Raw genomic sequence first — 21,138 nt, 5'->3', positions numbered from 1 at the left:
ATATGCAGGTTTCAATTTAATTTAATTTAATTGCACTGTGGCGCAGTGAGTACCACAATCGCCTCGCAGCAAGAAGGTTGCTAGTTCGAGCCTAGACTGGATCAGTTTCTGTGTGGAGTTTGCATGCTCTCCCTGTGTTTGCGTGGGTTTCCTCTCGGTGCTCCAGTTTCCCCAGAGTTTCCCCAAAGTCCAAAAACTTGTGGTATAGGTGAATTAAGTATAGGCTAAATTGTCCATAGTGTATGTGTCTGTAAATTAGTGTGTTTGGATGTTTTCCAGTGATGAGTTGTGTAAAACATATGATGGAAAAGTTGGTGGTTTATTCTGCTATGGCAAAATTAATTTTTAATTTAATTTAATTTAATTTAATTTAATTTAATTTAATTTAATTTAATTTAATTTAATTTAATTTAATTTAATTTAATTTAATTTAATTTAATTTAATTTAATTATTTTGTTTTATTTTATTGTTTTATTTTATTTTATTTTATTTTATTGTATTTATTATTTTACTATTTTGTTTTATTTAATTGTTTTATTCATTCATTCATTCATTCATTCATTTTCTTTTCGGCTTAGTCCTTTTATTAATCCAGGGTCGCCACTGCAGAATGAACCGCCAACTTATCCAGCACGTTTTTACGCAGTAGATGCCCTTTCAGCCGCAACCTATCTCTGGGAAACATCCACACTAATTCTGTAATCTGCTGCAGTGTTGTTAGTCTCTGTTAAATAAAGTTAAATAAAAGTGGTTAGTGGAAGTCTGGGGTTCTCTCCTAAAACTGCTGCCCCCATGTTCAAACCCTGGAAAAGCAGAAGAAAATGAATGAATGAATGGATGAATGAGTGAACGATCGAACGAACGAATTAATGAAATGGGTTAAATATGATTATAAAATTAGTTTTTGATGTCCAATGATTTTTTTTTATCTCAATCATTTGGGCTGGTGCATTGTGTGTAATCGTGTCTCTCTCTCTCTCTCTCTCTCTCTCTCTCTCTCTCTGTGTGTGTGTGTGTGTGTGTGTGTGTGTGTGTGTGTGTGTGTGTGTGTGTGTGTTTATACACCTCCTGTAACCAAGACCTGTAAAAGCCCTGCTTTATGTATGTGACTGTGTAAAAGTTGTGTACACATTTTTAAACAAAACTTCACTGTAGTCACAAATTCAATAAGCATAGATTAACTGTCCTCAACAGGCCTATGAGGCTATAATAGCATTAAACACTGCTGCTGTGTTCCTCATGCCACTGTTATTAGTTGTTCATTCACTTACTGATCCTTATATATAAGTGTTGCTGAATAGGATCAGTGAAAACTGCTATAAGCAACACAGAAAACCGAACTTAGAAAACACCTTAGCAACCACCCTGAAGACCCTAGCAATGGCCTGAACACCCTAGCAACGGCCATCAACGTAAACAAGTTAAGACTTTGGAAGTGAATTTTCTGTTGTGTTTTAGTAGGTCTTTATTGGTCTTTTTGCAACAGCTTCTCCTTGAACAGTCTTTGCTGGATTCTGAAAGTGTGAAGAATTGATGAAAATGTGTATTCCTGCAAAACCTCTATAAATAAACACTCCAATTGCTCAAATCAAACCTAATGGCCAGCCATCTAATTAGGAGCGTCTAAAAGGCCAATCCTTAAAAATCCATTTATGAAGGTGCTTTTATGCTAAAAGTTTCCCACTTTAAGCTATTTCAGGAGATTTTAAGACTAACTTTTGGGTGGTGCCTTCCCAGAATGAGGGAATAAATAAATGTATGAATCCAAAATCAAACTAAAAGTTCTTCAGGAGTAGTTTATGTGCCGGTGCTCTTTGCATAAGGGATTCAAAAAGTTAAACAATGAAATCATAAAACCAAGGCACTCAAAAATATCCAATAAATTCTCTCTTCCATTATTGAATTAATAATGACTGTTGAATTGACTTTTATTGTGTTGGATATATCACTTTATATTGTTTAGATCTTCAATCGAGTCATTGAGTGTTCAAACAGCTCCACACGCAGCTAAAGATCGTTACACCTTTGACTCCCCACTCTACCAAACGGTTGGCCATGTTTTGACTGTTTTAAATAATGACTGTTAAAGTCATTTAAAGAATGACTGTTTTAAATAATGTTTTACACGCACAGCATTTTTGGTTTACAAAAATAAATAAATAAATTAAAAAAATCCAACAAACATATTCCTGTTGCACTGCTACACTCAATTTTGGTTTTATTGTAAAAAATAAAAAAGAAAGAAAGAAAAAAAGAAAACATTTTAAATGAAAATTAGTAATATTTTATGTTATACTTAAAAAAATAAATAAAGATGATTTAGTATTCAGAAATGCTTTATTTTGAATATTTATTTTTTTAATAAATTGGCCCTGCACTTCATATTTTCATATTTTTATAGTATATGTATTAATTTTGGTACTTTTACCATAAATGGACATATCAACCATTTGGTAGAAGCTAATATTTTTGAAAATGATGGGATGTTGTGGAAAAAATGCATTAGTGTTAACTAGCGTAATTAGGAGTTAAAAATGCAATACAACCTAATTTTTCTTGGTGGGGTAGTTAAAGTGTTACCCTGAGTTTTTTCGCCAAAATGCATAGGTACTGTTTTCAAATAATAGCCATCTTAATAAAGTTTTTTTTTCCACTTTGTTTTTGAGTGCCTTTGACTTGTGATTTTTTTTAATAAATATATATTTTTTAAAAACACGCGTATTGGTGATATTTAATTTGTTGGGCCAATTTATCCTATATAATATATAAATGCATTAAACCACCCTCTGATGTTACTGAAAAAAATAACTGAATGTTAAAATATGTGAAAAAATTTTGACGCATGAAATGCTATTAAATTTCACAACTAATAAAAAGAAACATCAAGGAACACAGTAAATTTAAGTAGTTTATTTTTTACAATACAGTTAAAAGTGAAATTATAAGCTTTGCTCTAAAATTGTGATTATTTTTCAAATATCCCTAAAGTGATGTTTGACAGAGCAAAGAGATTTTCATAGTATTGTCCTGTTTTGTATATATTTTTATTCTGTATAACGTGGATTTTATTTTAGTTTAGCTGTTTATAAATGTATTATTATTTATTTAAATAAATATGTATTTATTTATTTATTTATTTATTTTTGTGTTTATTTATTTATTTATTCATTTTTTGTTTATTTGTTTATTCATTTATTATGTGTTTATTTATTTATTCATTCATTCATTCATTTTCTTGTCGGCTTAGTCCCTTTATTAATCCGGGGTCGCCATAGCGGAATGAACTGCCTACTTATACAGCAAGTTTTTACGCAGCGCATGCCCTTCCAGCCACAACCCATCTCTGGGAAACATCCACACACACATTTACACAAACTCATACACTACAGACAATTTAGCCCACCCAATTCACCTGTACCGCATGTCTTTGGACTGTGGGGAAACCGGAGCACCCGGAGGAAACCCACGCGAACGCAGGGAGAACATGCAAACTCCACACAGAAACACCAACTGAGCCGAGGTTCAAACCAGCGACCCAGCGACCTTCTTGCTGTGAGGCGACAGCACTACCTACTTATTTATTCATTTATGTGTTTATTTGTGTGTTTATTTTTGCATTTATTTTGTATTCATTTTATTTGTTTATTTTTTTGTTATTTAGATTTGTTTTTTAATTATTTATATAATGTTTTTCCTATGACTTGCCTAATTAACCTGACTTGCCTAGTTAATCCAATAAAGCTAGATAAGCCTTTAAATTGCACTAAATGAATACATCATGGCAAAAACTAATAAAATTACTTATTAGAAATTAATCATTAAAACAAATATGTTTAAAAAAATTCTCCTTATTAAACAGCACTTATGTTATCAATATTTGAAGCTGGATAAAATTTTCACAATGCAGCTAATAATTTTTCCATCAACTGCATGTAGATATTAAATAAGACATAATTCCTTTTAAAACAAGTTCTGTAAAACATCTAAGAAATGTACAGGTTACTCCAGATGTAGAACAGGGTTACAAATTGGTGACATTTTCATTTTTGTGTGAAGTGAGGTTTTCAGTCACGTGTTTCAGATTGTGTCAGAATCTGTCTTAGTGAACAGAAAGTGTGACGCTGTTCTGTAATAATGAATCTCCATTTGCACTGGCATTGTGCATGTATTTCTCACACTGGATCTTGTTTGACCTTCGGTTGTCAACACATGTAACAATAAAGAAAAGAAAAACAAGAGCATTGGACACTACAGATGCACACAATTAGTAAAAAAAAGCAATATAGAACTTGCAATTTCACATACCACCTTCACCAAGGTTTGATCTCCACTAAATAAAAAGTGAAATGCAGATAATTCAAGAACAAGTAATTCCGGTTTAAGATAAAATTAAGTATGGTCTGCACTGGCCTTGCCGACTTCTCTTTTATTATGTGAGTCACACATTACCAAGGGCAATTAATTTTATCTTCTTTTCTCCGTCTCCATATTCATGCAGCCTTGCAAAATCCACCTCCGTATCTTTTCTCTGATTCTGTATGTTAAGTCCCTATCAGTGACTTGAAGCATAAGAGCAGAGGTTTGTGGGAAGACAAAGGTTAATGAAGCAGCAGATGAGGTGGCTGGAGAGCGTGCTGGAGAATCTCTGTGCACTGCTACTTCTCCTCTGATAGAATATTAATGAAATTAGGAACATGTTTCGGCTCCATCTTAAACTAATTGGATTGTCTCACTCCTGTAAATCCTGACTATAACGAGGTCGGTCATAAATGCATTTTTTTACGGCTAACCTGATGTAGATAAATGATCTTATAAGCTTGGTATTTAGATTGCTTTATTTAAGGATTTGTCTACGTACAAATAAAGTGCTGAGATGGACCAGTGAGATGAATGGGTTAATTAATGAAGAGAGGAGACTCAAACAAGTGTCTGTTAAACATAATCAGTGACTGCATTGCATTTAACTGGCATTTAACTTGGCATTCCAATAATAATTCAGAGCTTCAAATGCTAAGCAACCATTCAACTATCTAACCAATCAACCGGCCAACCATCCATCCATCCATCCATCCATCCATCCATCCATCCATCCATCCATCCATCAATCCATTCATCCATCCAATTATCCATCCATCCATCCATCTATCCATCCAACCTACTATCAAACTATCCAACCATCAAACCATCCAACCAACCACCCAGCCAATCAATCATCCAACCAACCATCCAACCAACCCTCCAACCTAACATCCAACCAACCACCCAACCAATCAATCATCCAACCATCCATCCAACCAACCTACCAACCTAACATCCAACCAACCACCCAACCAATCATCCAACAATCCATCCAACCAACCTACCAACCCACCATCCAACCAATCATATATCTAACCATCCATTCAACCAATCAATCATCCAACCAACTGATCGTCCATCCATCCATCCATCCATACATCCATCCATCCATCCATCCATCCGTCCAACCAACCAAACAACCAACCATCAAACCCTCCAACCACCCAATAAATCATCCAACCAACCAACCTACCATCCAACCAATCATCTATCTAACCATTCATCCAATCAATCAATCATCCATCCATCCAACTGATCAACCATCCACCCATCCATCCATCCATCCATCCGTCCGTCCGTCCGTCCATCCATCCATCCATCCATCCATCCATCCATCCATCCATCCATCCATCCATCCATCCACCCGTCCATCCATCCATCCATCCATCCATCCATCCATACATCCATCCCTCCATCCAAACATCCATCCATCCATCCATCCATACATCCAATCAACCAACCAACCAACTATCCATCCATCTATCTATCCATCTATCCATCCAAACATCCATGCATCCATTCATCCGAACAACCAACTGACCAACCGACCGATCATCCATCCATCCATCCATCCGTCCCCAATACATCCATCCGTTCATCCATCCAACCAACCAACCAACCAACCAACCAACCAACCAACCAACCATCCATCCATCCATTGATTCAAACAACTGACCGACTGAACGTCCATCCCCCGTTCATCCAACCAACCAATCAACCAACCAACCAACCAACCAACCAACCAACCAACCAACCAACCAACCATCCATCCATCCATTGATCCAAACAACTGACCGACCGACCATCCATCCCTCCATCCATCCATCCATCCATTCATCCGAACAACAGACCGACTAAACGTCCATCCCCCATTCATCCATCCAACCAACCAACCATCCATCCATCCATTGTTCCAAACAACTGACTGACCATCCATCCATCCATCCATCCAACCAACCAACCAACCAACCAACCAACCAACCAACCAACAAGCCATCCATCCATCCATTGATCCAAACAACTGACCAACCGAACGACCATCCATCCATCCATCCATCCCTCCCTCCCTCCATCTAATCATCCGAACAACCTACCGACTGAACGTCCATCCCCCGTTCATCCAACCAACCAATCAACCATCCATCCATTGTTCCAAACAACTGACTGACCATCCATCCATCCAACCAACCAACCAACCAACCAACCAACCAACCAACCAACAAGCTATCCATCCATCCATGCAACCATCCATATGAATCCACATTAATGAATGAATCTCATCAATATTTCTTCATCAAACACACACTTTTGAATTCCTGAAATAATGATGAATGTGCCAATATTGTTTTAAAAATGTAAGCCATTACATTACATTACATTTCTGTGTCTCCACAGAACACATCTGTGCTCATTTTTCTTTCTAATTTATTTTTAATAAATCATAACTGTCACTTTCTCATAAAAACAATTATTTTATCATCAGCATTTAAAATTAAATTAGTGACTGCAGAAATATATTTGACGCCACTGGCTATAAAAAATCCAACTGAGAAAATCAAAACTGCTTGATTCATATGGCAGTATTATTCATATTAGCAAACTATGTTCCAGATGTGATGATCTATTTATGTTTCTCGTGTTGTCACAGTGTGAGACTGGACCCCCTATGAGACTTTCAGTGAACAACTTCTAACATTTAAATCTGCTCAGCAAAATATAAGCTTCAGAAGAATATAAGATATGAGTCATATGGAAACTTTTACAACACTTTTAAGTGCTTTTTGGAGCTCTACAGTTTGAATCACTGTCAGATTATCATTTATCCTTCTTCTTTTGCTTAAAAATTTCACAAAACAGTGTTGACCTAGTAACAAAAAGTTAATTCTCAGTTCTCAGTCAGGTTTTTTCTCATTGTGAAATGTCAATCAATCAATCAATAGAATAATGAGATTCTAGTCAATCAGTCAATACTTCAGTCAGTTAGTTCCTTGTACTGATTGTATTAGATATGCAAAATTCCACAGCAGATCACTGTAAATATTGACTAAAACAACCTAAGATTCACTTACAAAATCTTAACACTTGTTACAGTTAACATGTTGGCAGTTGATCGGGTGTTCTGGATGGTTGCTAAGAGGTAGTTTTTATATATATATATATATATATATATATATATATATATATATATATATATATATATATATATATATATATATATATATATATATATATATATATATATATATATTGTTGTTTTGCTATTTTAGGCAATCTGTGTTTGCTATGCTATGTTGATATGTTAGTTAGTTAGTTAGTTAGTTAGTTAGTTAGTTAGTTAGTTTCTAGTATAAATTGTACTAATATGGAAAATTCAACAGTAAACACCTCTTAAAACAGCATAATAGTCACTTTCAAATTCTATACACTAGTTTATGTTGAAACACACACACACACACACACAAAATCAGGTTTTAGTTGTAATTTGACCCCCAAAGATGTTATTTTTTTATTTTGTTTTAAACAATTTATCCGTGGCTTTTATATTGAATCTTTTGATTTTGTTTGGTAAATTTCATGTTCATAAATGCAGATTAAATAACACTAAACCCTTTTTAAAGGTTGCTATTATAGATTTTCATTTGTATATAGAATCTCTCCAATATATTAATAGCAAAAAAATGTAAAAAATACAATTATAGTGGCAAAGAAGCTGCAGTACCTCGAGCAAAAAAAAAAAAAAAAAAAAAAAAAAAAAAAAAAAAATATATATATATATATATATATATATATATATATATATATATATATATATATATATATATATATATATATATATATATATATATATATATATATATATATATATATTTATTTATTTATTTATTTATATTCTTCACTGTGGACTGCTTTCACCTGCCAGCACTGTAAATACTGTGGACTGGAGCTAACTGAGTTAGTTAGCCACTTGGTCTGTTAGTTAGTTAGTCAGTTAGTTAATTCATTGTTATGATTAGATTAGATATGCAAAATTCCACAGTGGATTACTGTAAATATTGACTAAAACAACCTAAGATTCACTTTCAAAATCTTAACACTAGTTACAGTTAACAAGTGCAGTTGCTAGGATGTTCTTGGTGGTTGCTTAGAGGTTATTTTTGGTTCCTATAATGTTGTTTTGCTGTTTTTAGGCAGTCTGTAGGGTTTTGCTACTATGTTAGTTAGTTAGTTAGTTAGTTAGTTAGTTAGTTAGTTAGTTAGTTAGTTAGTTAGTTAGTTAGTTCCTAGTACAGATTCTACTAATTTAACATACAATTTCTAATTTGACATAAAAGTCACTTCTCAACATTAGTTAAAGCAGGGAGTTGCGAGGGTGTTCTGACTGGTTGCTAAAGTGATGTTTATGTAGTCTATTGTTCTGTTTACTGTTTTTAGGCACTTGTTATGGTGTTGTTGGTAGTGTCTAGGGTGTTGCTATGAGGTTGCTAAGGTGTTGTGGATGGTTGCTAGGGCATTTCCGTGTGATTTTGATTGGCCCAGTATATTTTCTTACTTACCTTCACCAATGGAGCAACCCAAACACCAGCAGTGATTGGTTGGCATCTGGGCCATGTTGTTTGGGTTGGCAGTGATGATTGATGAATTCCGGGTTCCAGCTGATATGGTTAGCATTAGCATGTCCTGTTTGACGAATGGGCCGGCGAGCTGTGCTGCCCTGCTCTACTTAATAATGCTATTGCCCTGGAGAGCTGTGTCAAGAACGCATTTCAAATGGAAACTGATTCTGAAGTGGACACTAATGTTTTTATCTGCGGAGCATGCAGGTCGGTTCTTGAGTAAGTAGCATTGCTCCATATTACATCAGCGGGAGGGCTATTGATTTGATAATATAATCAAAAGCTTGTGTCCAAATAGCAGTGGGAAGAGTTAAAGACAGTTCACCTAGAAAGGAATGTCTCCTGACCATTTACTTACACTTGAGTGTTTCTAATTGTTTTTGATATCCTGAAAAACAGCCATTTACATCAATTGGAATAATAAATAAATAAATAAATATTACAATTTTTAATTGCTTTTCCCCTAACATTGTTTAAAACTTCAAAATACCCTTTAAATTAAAGAAAATAACTAAAATATGCATTAAGAACAGTGTTTCGTCTTTTCCATGGGATCATAAGGTGGGCGAAGCAGTGGCGCAGTAGGTAGTGCTGTTGCCTCACAGCAAGAAGGTCGCTGGGTCGCTGGGTCGCTGGTTCGATCTTTGGCTCAGTTGGTGTTTCTGTGTTGAGTTTGTATGTTTTCCCTGCGTTTGTGTGGGTTTCCTCCGGGTGCTCCGTTTTCCTCCACAGTCCAAAGACATGCGGTAAAGGTGAATTGGGTAGACTAAATAGTCCGTTGTGTATGAGTGTGTGTGAATGAGAGTTTGTGGATGTTTCGTAGAAATGGGTTGGGGCTGGAAGGGCATCCGTTGCGTAAAAAAAACATGCTGGATAAGTTGGCGGTTCATTGCACTGTGGCAACTCCCGATTAATAAAAGGACTAAGCCAACAAGAAAATAAATGAATGAATGAATGTAATCACGAGTGGAAGAACCAGAGACTTTTTTGCAATTCTGTGCTCATTTTTCAGCATCAATTACTTTAACATTCTTGATTCACTTGGAAGGCTTTTACTCTTACTTTGTTTCATACTACAATGATAATAAACATTGAATACTTTAGTTCACCCATGAACGTAACAGTGTTAGTTTTGACAGAAAATTTAGATTTAGTTTTAGTCTTAGGCTTTTGACTATAATTCTATTTTAATTTTAGTCATATTTTAGTCTTCTTCATCATTTTAGTTTTAGTTGAATAAATCTACTCTAGATTTAGTCAACAGAAATATATTTGGTTTAATTTAAGTGCAACTTGATTAAAATATTGTAAACTTTTATTATACTTCCAATTTAAGATTAAATAAAACAGTCTCATTAAAATATGGAATAAAGCTTGAATAAAGCTCCAGTGAAGACAAAAAATTGGATATGACATTGTTTATTTATATCATAAGAAAAGTGTAATAATATATTTTGCCAATCATTCCACATGAGAACAGTAGCTATCTGAAACTTGTTTGTCACTTAAATCATGCCAATAATTATTTTTTTTTCACCAATAGTAACAATGGAACATAATTTCTGTAGGAATCCCATTTAATGTAATGATATATAAAAAAAAAAAATGCTGTTTGGTGGCCAGAAATGCTGTTTCTCGCAATGCAGAATAACAACTTTTTCAAACTCTTTCAGATCATTTGGTTTTCCTTTTAAACTTTTAAAAACATATGTAAAACTGCATGTTATGTTGTTTAAAACAAAAACAATGATTATTTTCATTGTTTTTAAGCAGATTCATAAATTTCTGTTCTGGGCTGCTCCTAAAGGCCTGAAAAAGCCATTTCTCAAAAGAGAAAGAATGAAAGAAAAACTCCCTAATTCTACACTCGGTCACACCATCATCAAACTATGCCTTTGTTTGTGGTGAATATGCGCCCTCTGATGGTGAAAATTACATACTGCATCTTTAATGTTCTACTACAGAAAGCCAAATCATCTTAGATGGCCTATGGCTTAGTAAATAATCAGCATATTTTCATTTTTAACTATCCTTTTAGGATCCAGTCTGTTCAAACATTACAAACCCAATGGAAGAGAAAAACACGATCCTTAAAGCATTCCACAACGTAGCTCAGACACACACTGACACCTTCAGCTCTCTGTCAATGATAAGGTTCCCAAGCTGTTCTGCCTCGCCGATTCAATTATATTTCGGGGCTGATTATACTTATTTATTTATTTTATTTTATTTTTTTTCAAAATTGGCACAAACTTAAGACTGGTGGCACTCTAAAACAGAATAGGAAAAACACAAAGCTCTGGGGAAATTACAGATTTAACGGTCTGACTGCGCTTTAGGGTGAGTTAAAGTGCACACGCTCGTGCAGTAATGAATTACTCATTGGAGTGTGTTACAAGATTGACAGCATTAAAGAGATTTGTGCTTGTGATCCGCCGCGATTATGATGAGATCAGACCAAGCAAATCAGGGTTTGGAAATGAAGATATCACATTTAGCATGTGACGGCACTGCCACAACTTTAAAAGCGTTCATTAAGACTTGCAAATTAGCAACACGGTTTGTGGGTTCATCAAATTTATGAGCTTGTATGTGAAACACAGATTGAGATGCAATGTTGATAATTGTTCCTTTTTTTTTTTTTTTTTTTTGAGACTGACGTTTGTGAGGTTATATATTTTTTGAGCTTCCTGTTTTGTATGTGAAAAAGAATGAGATGTTGATCATTACTGATAAGTGTTTTTTTTTATTTTTTTTTTAAGACTGACTTGTATTTATGTGTGAAGGAACATTTCAGGTTCATTAGAAGTGATGTATAGAGTCTGTATTAGTAGTAGCCATGCAAGAAATTAAAATAAAATATATAATTGTAATATTTTAAACCATCTAGTTTTTTTAAGTTTTTTGCTCACAAGGGTAACTTGAATGTATATATATACAGTTGAAGTCAGAATTATTAGCCCCCTTCGAATATTTTTCTTCTTTTTAAAATATTTTCCAAATGATGTTTAACAGAGCAAGGATATTTTCACAGTATGTCTGATAATATGTTTTCTTCCAGAAAAAGTCTTTTTTGTTTTATTTAGGCAAGAATAAAAGCAGTTTTTGATTTTTTTAAAAAGCCCTTTTAGGGACAAAATCATTAGCCCCTTTAAGCTATTTTTTTTTCTTAATCTACAGAACAATCTACTGTTATACAATAACTTGCCTAATAACCTGCCTAGTTAACCTTATTAACCTAGTTAAACCTTTAAATGTGACTTTAAGCTTTATAGAAGTGTCTTGAAAAATATCTAGTAAAATATTTTTTTACTGTCATTATAGCAAAGATTTAAAAAATCAGTTATTAGAAATGAGTTATTAAAACTATTGTGTTTAAAAATTTGTTTAAAAAAATCTTCTCCCAGTTAAACAGAAATTGGGGTAAAAAATAAACAAGCAATCTAATAATTGGGGGGGGGGGGGGGGGCTAATAATTCTGACTTCAACTGTATATATATATTTATATAGAGATAGAGAGAGAGAGAGAGAGAGAGAGAAAGAGAGAGAGAGAGAGAGAGAGAGAGAGAGAGAGAGAGAGAGAGATAAATGGAGTTTACCTTCATTCTCTCGATCGCAGTGAAATAGGGGCTTCTGCTGTAAGTGTCAGTAAACACACAAGCAGTGAAATTGTGCACAGTTTCTGTGTTTTTAAGTAGCTGGAGCATTGTAAATACTTGCGCTCACCTCCCTCGCCATAGTAAGCTATGGCGACATAGCGCATAAGAGAAAAATGACGTCAGTACATAATAACCGGTTATGATTATTACTGAACTGATACCGAATTGTCCACGTCTGCATCGCGGTGCACCAAAGAAACAATTAATTTTGATACCTCTATTAATAATATTATACTGTATAATCATTTGAAACATGAAAACTGTCAATTACAGTTAATATGCTATGTAATAAAATCACCTAAGTACATTTAATCTGTTTCTAATCACCAAAAAGTGACGTTTCATCTTTTTTTCTGCTCAATCAAATCATCCAACCCAAAAAAAAAAAAAAAAAAAAAAAAAAAAAAAAAAAAAATATATATATATATATATATATATATATATATATATATATATATAGTGTTTGATTTACTTCTTATTTTTGGTTTCTGTGGCTAGTGAGGAATCTAAGAGCCTATTTTTGTGTTTTTCAGATCATGCTGCTGACGGATCCAGAGGTAGAGAGCAGTTTGCTCATCAGCTCAGACGAAGGAGCCACCTATCAGAAATACCGCCTCAACTTCTACATCCTCAGCCTGCTGTTTCACCCCGAGCAGGAGGACTGGATCCTCGCTTATAGCCACGAGCAGAAGGTACACAATCATCCCAGCTAAATCATTCCTAAAAATGAGTAATTACGGTATGAGGCATTCAGCAAGGCACCATTCACGCGGCTCTCTAATTATCAAGCTGTTTTATTGCCAAATGCATGAAAGCCAAACGAAAAAAAAGGAAAACAAGTTTATAGTATTTGCATACTTGATAAAAAGCATTCCAGACACAAACTGCAAAGCAAAGCATTACAATAAATAAAAGCATGCGTGCAAATGGATGCTAATCTACTGTATATTTGGGTTTGAAATATGTGCTCAGAAGGCAATTATCAATGCGAGGGGAAATACGTCTTAAAGAGACAATTTCAGTGAGCTTAAAGTTGGCAATTAAGACAATTTATGGATCCCCAGTCACTGAGAATTACCATTAATTATATGCTTTCGAGCTCATGGTTTGGAGCTGATAAATAATAGAAAATCTTTACTCTTCTGAAAGAAAGATTGTTTAAGCATCAGATTTATTCATATCAGAAGATCATTTAACTCGTCGAGATTTGGTTCATATATTTATCTTTTCCTGATGCAACTGATGAGTCATTTTGCTTTTGGATTTCATTTATGCACAGATTTAATTATTTCAACTCTTTGATGTGGCTTTTTCCCCCTTAAAAATATACACCAAACTTTAAAAAGTTTGTGATTGGTAACAAATATGGTAACACTTTAATTTAAGTAACAATTTACAATTTTTTCAAATAACAACACCATTTACTACTGGCTCATTACCTGCCTATTATTGGAATATTAACTGTTTATTAGCACTTATAAAGTATGATCTTATTTTACAGCCCTAATCAATACCTAAACACAACTGCTACCTTCTAACTATTAATAAGCAGCTTAATAGTAGTTAATTGAGCTAAATGTCCTAGTTATTGGTTTATTATTAGCGTCAATTGTACATTAAAATAAATTGTGAGCATAAATCTATATTTTAATTGTATTAATTTTAAAAGAAGGGTCGGACGGTAGCTCAGTAGTTAGCACTGTCACCTCACAGCAATAAGGTCGCTGGTTTGAGTCCTGGCTGGGCCAGTTGGGGTTTTGGCATGGTGTCCTCCGGTTTCTTCCACAGTCCAAAGACATGTGCTATAGGTGAATTAAAGAAACTAAATTGGGCGCAATGCATGGGTGCTTCCCAGTACTTGGTTGCAAAAGGAAAAAACAAACATATGCTGGAATAGTTCATTTTGCTGTGGCAACCTTTGAAATAGAGATTTGAGACTCCTATATAAAGATACCTCTGCGTCAAGCGCACGTGTATGGCGCAGCCTGTGAGCCTGTGGCTGACGCCGACACGGACATGCGCCTCTCATAAAATGAAACTACACATCGTAGCGTTGCATAGCTCAAGCTCTGCGATTGGTCAGCTTGGTAGGTGTGACCAGTGTGGGTGGGGCTGAGAGCCGCGCTGACCCATTGGAGCTAATGTTTTCGATTGTAGAGTCCTGTAAAGTAGATTTGGAGGGAAACTGATGTTTTGTGTTTACCTTATGATTAATGTTGTTGCACTTCTGCTAATTCCTGCCTCGTAATGAACGACTTTTAGCTATTTCTACATTAAGGTTGCGCTCAGAAGAAAAAAACACCAATGATAAAACTTGACACTGAGGAACATAAACACCTACTGCCAGGTAGTGTTTTGGAAGTGTTATTGCAGAGCAACAGGAGCAACGCAGAAGTATAAATGCACGCAGAAGTATAAATGCAAGACTGCGCGCAAGGCAGGCACCGTGGGTCACATCGATCACTCACAGAAGTGCAAAAGTATAAATCAGAACCCAGAAGTATAGATCAGCCTCAAGCCCAAGGAAAATGAATAAAAGAATGAATGACATCTTGTCTGCTCACCAAGGCTGCATTCATTTAATAAAAAATGTGATTATTTTGTTAGATATTAATGTAAATCAAATGTAATGGTTTTCTGTGTGAATGTGTTTGAAAATGCAATTTATGACCCAAAGCAGAGTTTTTAGCATCATTACTTAGCATCATAAATAGCATGATAAGATGGTTAAATAATCTGTTATGATCAGTTGTTATTGGTGCACAATCATATTTATTAGTTCTCATTGTCAAAACTGAAAACTTGTTTTGTACTTTATTATTTGTGAAAACTGTGATGCATATTTAAATAAATTTTTACAATATTATAAATCTTCTTATCACTTTTGATCAATTATTATATAATTTCATACAGTTAAAGTCAAAATTATTAGCTCGCCTGTGAATCTTTTAAATATTCCCCAAATGATGTTTAACTGCAAAAGGAATTTTTCACAGTATTTCCTATAATATTTTTTCCTCTGGAAAAAGTCTTATTTGTTTTATTTCAGCTAGAATAAAAGCTGTTTTTAATTTAATTTTTAAAACCATTTTAAGGTCAATATTATTAGTCGCCTTAAGCATTATATTTTTGATTGTCTACAGAACAAGCGTATTTAACCTAGTCAAGACTAAATTTGAAAGTCACATTAGGCTGAATACTAGTATATTTAAAAATATCTAGTTAAATATTATGTATTGTCATCATTCATTCATTCATTTTTTTTTTGGCTTAGTCCCTTTATTAATCCGGGGTCGCCACAGCGGAATGAACCGCCAACTTATCCAGCACGTTTTTACGCAGCGGATGTCCTTTCAGCTGCAACTAATCTCTGGAAAACATCCACACACACTCATTCACACTCATACACTACGGACAATTTAGCCTACCCAATTCACCTGTACCGCATGTCTTTTGGCTGTGGGGGAAACTTTAGCACCCGGAGGAATCCCACACGAAGCAGGGAGATATTGTCATCATGGCATCTATAAAATAAAACAGTTATTAGAACTGAGTTATTAAAACTAATGTGTTAAGAAATGTGTTTAGAAAATCTTCCTTTTCGTTAAAAAGAAATTGGGCTAATAATTCTTTAACTATTTTAAAAGGATGATTTCTCAAAGATGTAATGATTTGCATTTTACATATTATGATTTTTCACAAGTTTTATTATATATGAATAAATAAATTCAGTCTTGCAGACCATAAGAGACCTTTTGTGATGATCAAAATCTTAAACATTTGCTCAGTAATTTATATTCAAAAGGGCAGTTTTGTCTTATCAATGTTAAAACAAAAAACTAATCACAATTTACCTTTCACTCAAATGCATGATAGTTTCAAGTATCAAGTGATGATGTTAAACAGCATCGACTTCAGTTCCGACAAATCAACATGGACTTCACCCTTGAAGAAGGGCCACCGCAAATGAATTACAATTAAACGAACAAATCAAAATGAATTATCAGCCGATTGAGGGCTAATAGTTGTGTGTTTGCACAGTGTGCATGACTAGCCGCGGTTGGAAGCCGTAAAAGCAAACAACACAAAAAAAGAAAACACAATCACCAGTGTAATTAAACCCTATCCAAATCTACTGCGACAATTAAATGCATAATTCATTCATGTTGACTGTTTTGCGAGCACAATGTCATCAGCAAGGTTTCTGAATCTGCTAAGTTTTTCCATTTATTTATTATTAGTATAACAGTAAACAAACGAGAGATGAAACAAGCTCAAATGAAAAGCTTTAGAAATGAAAATTTTGTGTTTTTCTCTGCTGCAAACACATCTTAAACAATCTATATGTACACATTTGTTATCTGTTAAAGGATGATGATTAAAAAATACTTAGCATTTACTTTTCTTTAAGTGGTTACAATTCTTTATGAGTTTCCTTTTTTCCATCTTGCTAACATATTTTGAAGAATATTGGAAATCAGTAGCTGTTGACGTTAATAGTAAAACAATGACATCACATAGTAAAACTAAAAAATGTATTTAAATAACAGTGTTTGACTTTTTTTTCCCTTTTCCAACTATTTCCCAATTTTTTTATTTTTTATTTTTTATTTTTTTTTACAGAGCAAGGAATTTTTCACAGTATTTCCTATAATATATTTTTTTCTTCTGGAGAAAGTCTTATTTGTTTTATTTCAGCTAGAATAAAAGCAGTTTTTAATTTGTTTAAAACCATTTTAAGCTCAATATTATTAGTTTATTAGCTAGCATATTGGACATTGGTAGCATTTGACATGTATAGTAAAATAACGACATTGTATAGTAAAACAATTGTAATTATTGACTACAGCACTGTCAAACATACGTGCAAATTAGCAGTTTTCAACATCACAAGTCGACATAAAGGCTGATTTATACTTCTGCCTCGAGTGATCAGTGTGACTCACAGCGCATGCCTTGCGCATAGCCATGTGTTTATAGTTCTGCATGCTGTTTGTGTTTCTCTGCAATAAACCTTCTGAAACAATACCGTAGACCCGGTGCAACGCAATTGTTGTTTGCTAGTTTCAGCTAGGCGCAAGATTCGTTTTGACGTTTTACACCATGTTGTTTAAATAGCAAATGCATTTGTGCTCATATGTGTGCCCATAGGCGTTCTGGTCTAAAAAAGGAGGCGTGTTGAGGTGCGTTGCTATTTTGAAGAACTACACAAGACTGTTCCATACAGACTGCTTAATACACACAGGATGTACAGAAATACGTTAAAAAAGTAAAAAAAAAAATAATTGAAGGATTAAAATATTACAAAAAAATGTTATTTTCTAGGCTACATAAATATAAAAATCATATTTTTTCAAATCCCGGTTCGAGGACATTTCCCTTCCCTACCCCCCTCTCTCTCCAACTTTGCTTCCTGTCTCAATACTGTCCTATCTACTAAAGGTAAATGACCACAAAAAAATAAACAAATAAATAAAACAATAAATAAATAAACAAACAAATAAATAAATAAATAAATAAATAAATAAATAAATAAATAAATAAATAAATAAATAAATAAATAAATAAATAAATAAATAAATAAATAAATAAATAAATAAATAAATAAATTGTTACTTGCATTTCACCAAATGGCCAACAAGTGTTTCTGAATTATGCTAGTTTATGTGAAACATAGCACATCAAAAATGTCCTGTAGAAATTACAGTATCTTACTGGAACATTATGCCAGCAATTTCCTTTAAATCAAACGAACAGCCAAAAAATATTGCATTATTATTTATTGTACCATTTCTCTTGCAATATATATTTATAATACTGAATAGCCTTAATGTAAAATTTACAGTATTTTTATTCTTCTCACCTGTAATACGATTAAAAAAATAAAAATAAAAACTTATAATTGATTGTTATTTTATCTATTTACTGTAAAACAGTACATATTGGTAAATGGTATTTCAATTCTCAGCAAAACAAAAATACTGTTTTAATGGTGCTAAAGGTCTATTTCCCACAAAGCAACATAAAAATACTGTAACATGCAAAACTGTAATACAGTAAAAAACTTCATATTAACATAAATACTGTGTGATTAAAAACAAAAGATCTGTTAACAGTGTACATATAGCTCTTTAAATCAGAATCTGCTGGACATTAATTGAAAAACAGCTTGACCAGGCATGAAGTCTGAACCAGCTCAGATGAGATTTGAGTCTAATTTGGTTTTAGTTTGACTCACTTTGATCTGTTCTGTTGGTGTAGCTGTGTCTAAATATGTCTTAGGTTCTTCCACCCACATTCAGGATGTTATATTGGATTTGAGATTGTGTTCCCAGTGGATGCAAATACAAGTGCTGCATTCAAACCCCCCACTGTTTTAGTCTCACAAAAACCTGGCAAAAATGTGTTGCTTTGGGTTTCACACCTCAGGAAAACTTTTGCTCAACACTTTAACAAATGGCAGATTTCATTCCAAAGTGCTGTAAATACTAATGTGATATTTATGTTGTATTAGCCATTTTGTATTAACGATTTCCTCCAAAGCACTGTGCACATAAATAGAATGCGTCTTGTCACTCTGGGAAACATATACATGAATCATTTCTATGCCTCATTTAGAGATTATTTTTTAGCTCAGTCTTAGTTCTTTTACCAAATGCCAATTTTGCAGGGTAATTATACTAATTTTGAAATTATTATTTTAGGATGTTATTTTGTTCACTATTTTGTTTGAAAAAGTCATTTCAGATTTAATTTGAACCATTCCGAAACCTAGTTAGCTCCTTGTGTAGGGACTGTTTTAGGTTATTTAATGCACATTCTGTTCTAGAGTAGAAACTTGATTATACTTTAAGATACCTACTGTAGAAAACTTCACATGCCCTACTGTAGAAGTCAGTTGAAGCCAGTCCCCTAATGCACTACAATAAATACTAATTGTGGTGCATACATTTTTTTACAGTGGTTCAAGGACTTTACAAGTCATTACAGTGTATCTATGTATGTCAAACAATTTATTTCTCCTGTCTTCAGTCTCATAAACTCTCACAATCCTTTATAAATTAGTTATAAAAATTGTGAAATTGTTCTTTAGGATTTTCTTTTATTCTGTATTTCATTTGAAAAAGTTATTCTTAACCCTCCTGTTACACTAAACTCTGCTTACACCTTTTATCCACTGGGGTCAATTTGACCCCAGCAATTTAAAACCTCCAGAATACTAAAAGTTTAGTGTCAGGTAATTAATGTCATTGTTGACTACTTAACAACACTCTGAAATTCATAGTCCCCACTCCCAACCCCCACTTCCTGCCCTTAATATATACATATTAATACAGATTAATACAGTTTCTGTTTAACGGAGAGCAAATTTTTTCAACACATTTCTAAACAAAATAGTTTAATAACTCATTTCTAATAACTAATTTATTTATTTAACTGATCTTTGCCATGATGACAGTACATAATATTTGACTAGATATTTTTAAAGACACTTCTATACAGCTTAAAGTGACATTTAAAGGCTTAACTAGGCTATTTAGGTTAACTAGGCAGGTTTGGGTATTTAGGCAAGTTATTGTATATGGATGGTTTGTTCTGTAGACTATCAACAACAAAAGGGGCTAATAATTTTGACCCTAAAAATGGCATTAAAATATTTGAAAACTGCTTTTATTTTAGCCAAAATAAAACAAATAAGACTTTCTTCAGAAGAAAAAATATTATCAGACATTCTGTGAAAATGTCCTTGCTCTGTTAAACATCACTTGGGAAATATTTAAAAAAGAAAAACAAATTCAAAGGGAGGCTAATAATTCTGACTTTAACTATATATATATATATATATCTCAAGTGATTTACATGTGAACTCAATGCAATGATGCGGTTAGACATCCTGTGGCACAAATCAAGTGAATAACAATGCGTGAATTGGGTGTTTTGACCGTTTGACGTACGTCAGACTGCAAAAAAAAAGTGGGTGCAAACATCTAACAAACGAAACAGTGGAACAGTCAGAAAAGCAGCTTACAATGATGGAGATTGGTTCAAGGATGACGGCCACTGGACGTGACTGAATTGTAATTACTTTTGCTTTACATGTATGATGTACATCAAATCAATAAAGGAATCATGTTTTAGGTGTATTACGGTAGGGGAAGCCTAAACACATGTCCTGAGTGAGGTACATAATGTCAGATGCTCCGTGGAGCGAAATCTGAGAAAGAGAAAGTAAGATCGTGGAATAAGAGTCACACAACTTTCCTTTGGCTTAATCCCTACAGTTTATTTCTGTTTTAATTCTGACAAGAGAGCAAAACAAAGAAGCTTTTTTTTTATATTTGTGTTATTGTCATTGGGTTTTTTTTATCGCAAAAAATCACAAAAAAAATTGTGAAAAGCTGAGTCTGATTATACAATGACGTCCCTAATTATCCTAACTTGCCTAATTAAGACTGACACTTTAAGCTGAATACTAGTATTTCGAAAAAAATATCTAAAATAGGAT

At 33.7% G+C, this 21,138-nt stretch overlaps 1 protein-coding gene across 2 annotated transcripts in view; it reads left to right on the top strand.

Annotated features, from left to right (window-relative positions):
* Positions 1–21,138, top strand: part of sorcs1 (sortilin-related VPS10 domain containing receptor 1) — a 346,560-nt gene that overhangs the window by 231,843 nt on the left and 93,579 nt on the right. For both annotated transcript variants that reach the window (XR_015476922.1, XM_087237652.1), the window contains exon 4: positions 13,166–13,324. Coding sequence is in view for 1 of the 2 variants with exons in the window: in XM_087237652.1 (XP_087093778.1) it covers positions 13,166–13,324 (159 nt within the window). In the remaining variant the exon portion in view is untranslated. The remainder of the gene's footprint in view (positions 1–13,165; positions 13,325–21,138) is intronic.

The sequence above is a fragment of the Danio rerio genome, chromosome 1 (assembly GCF_052040795.2).
Source record: "Danio rerio strain M-AB ecotype USA chromosome 1, GRCz13ab, whole genome shotgun sequence".
Lineage (NCBI taxonomy): Eukaryota > Metazoa > Chordata > Actinopteri > Cypriniformes > Danionidae > Danio > Danio rerio.
Note: the sequence above shows the minus strand (reverse complement) of the source record. Positions and strands in the feature narration are given on the sequence as shown.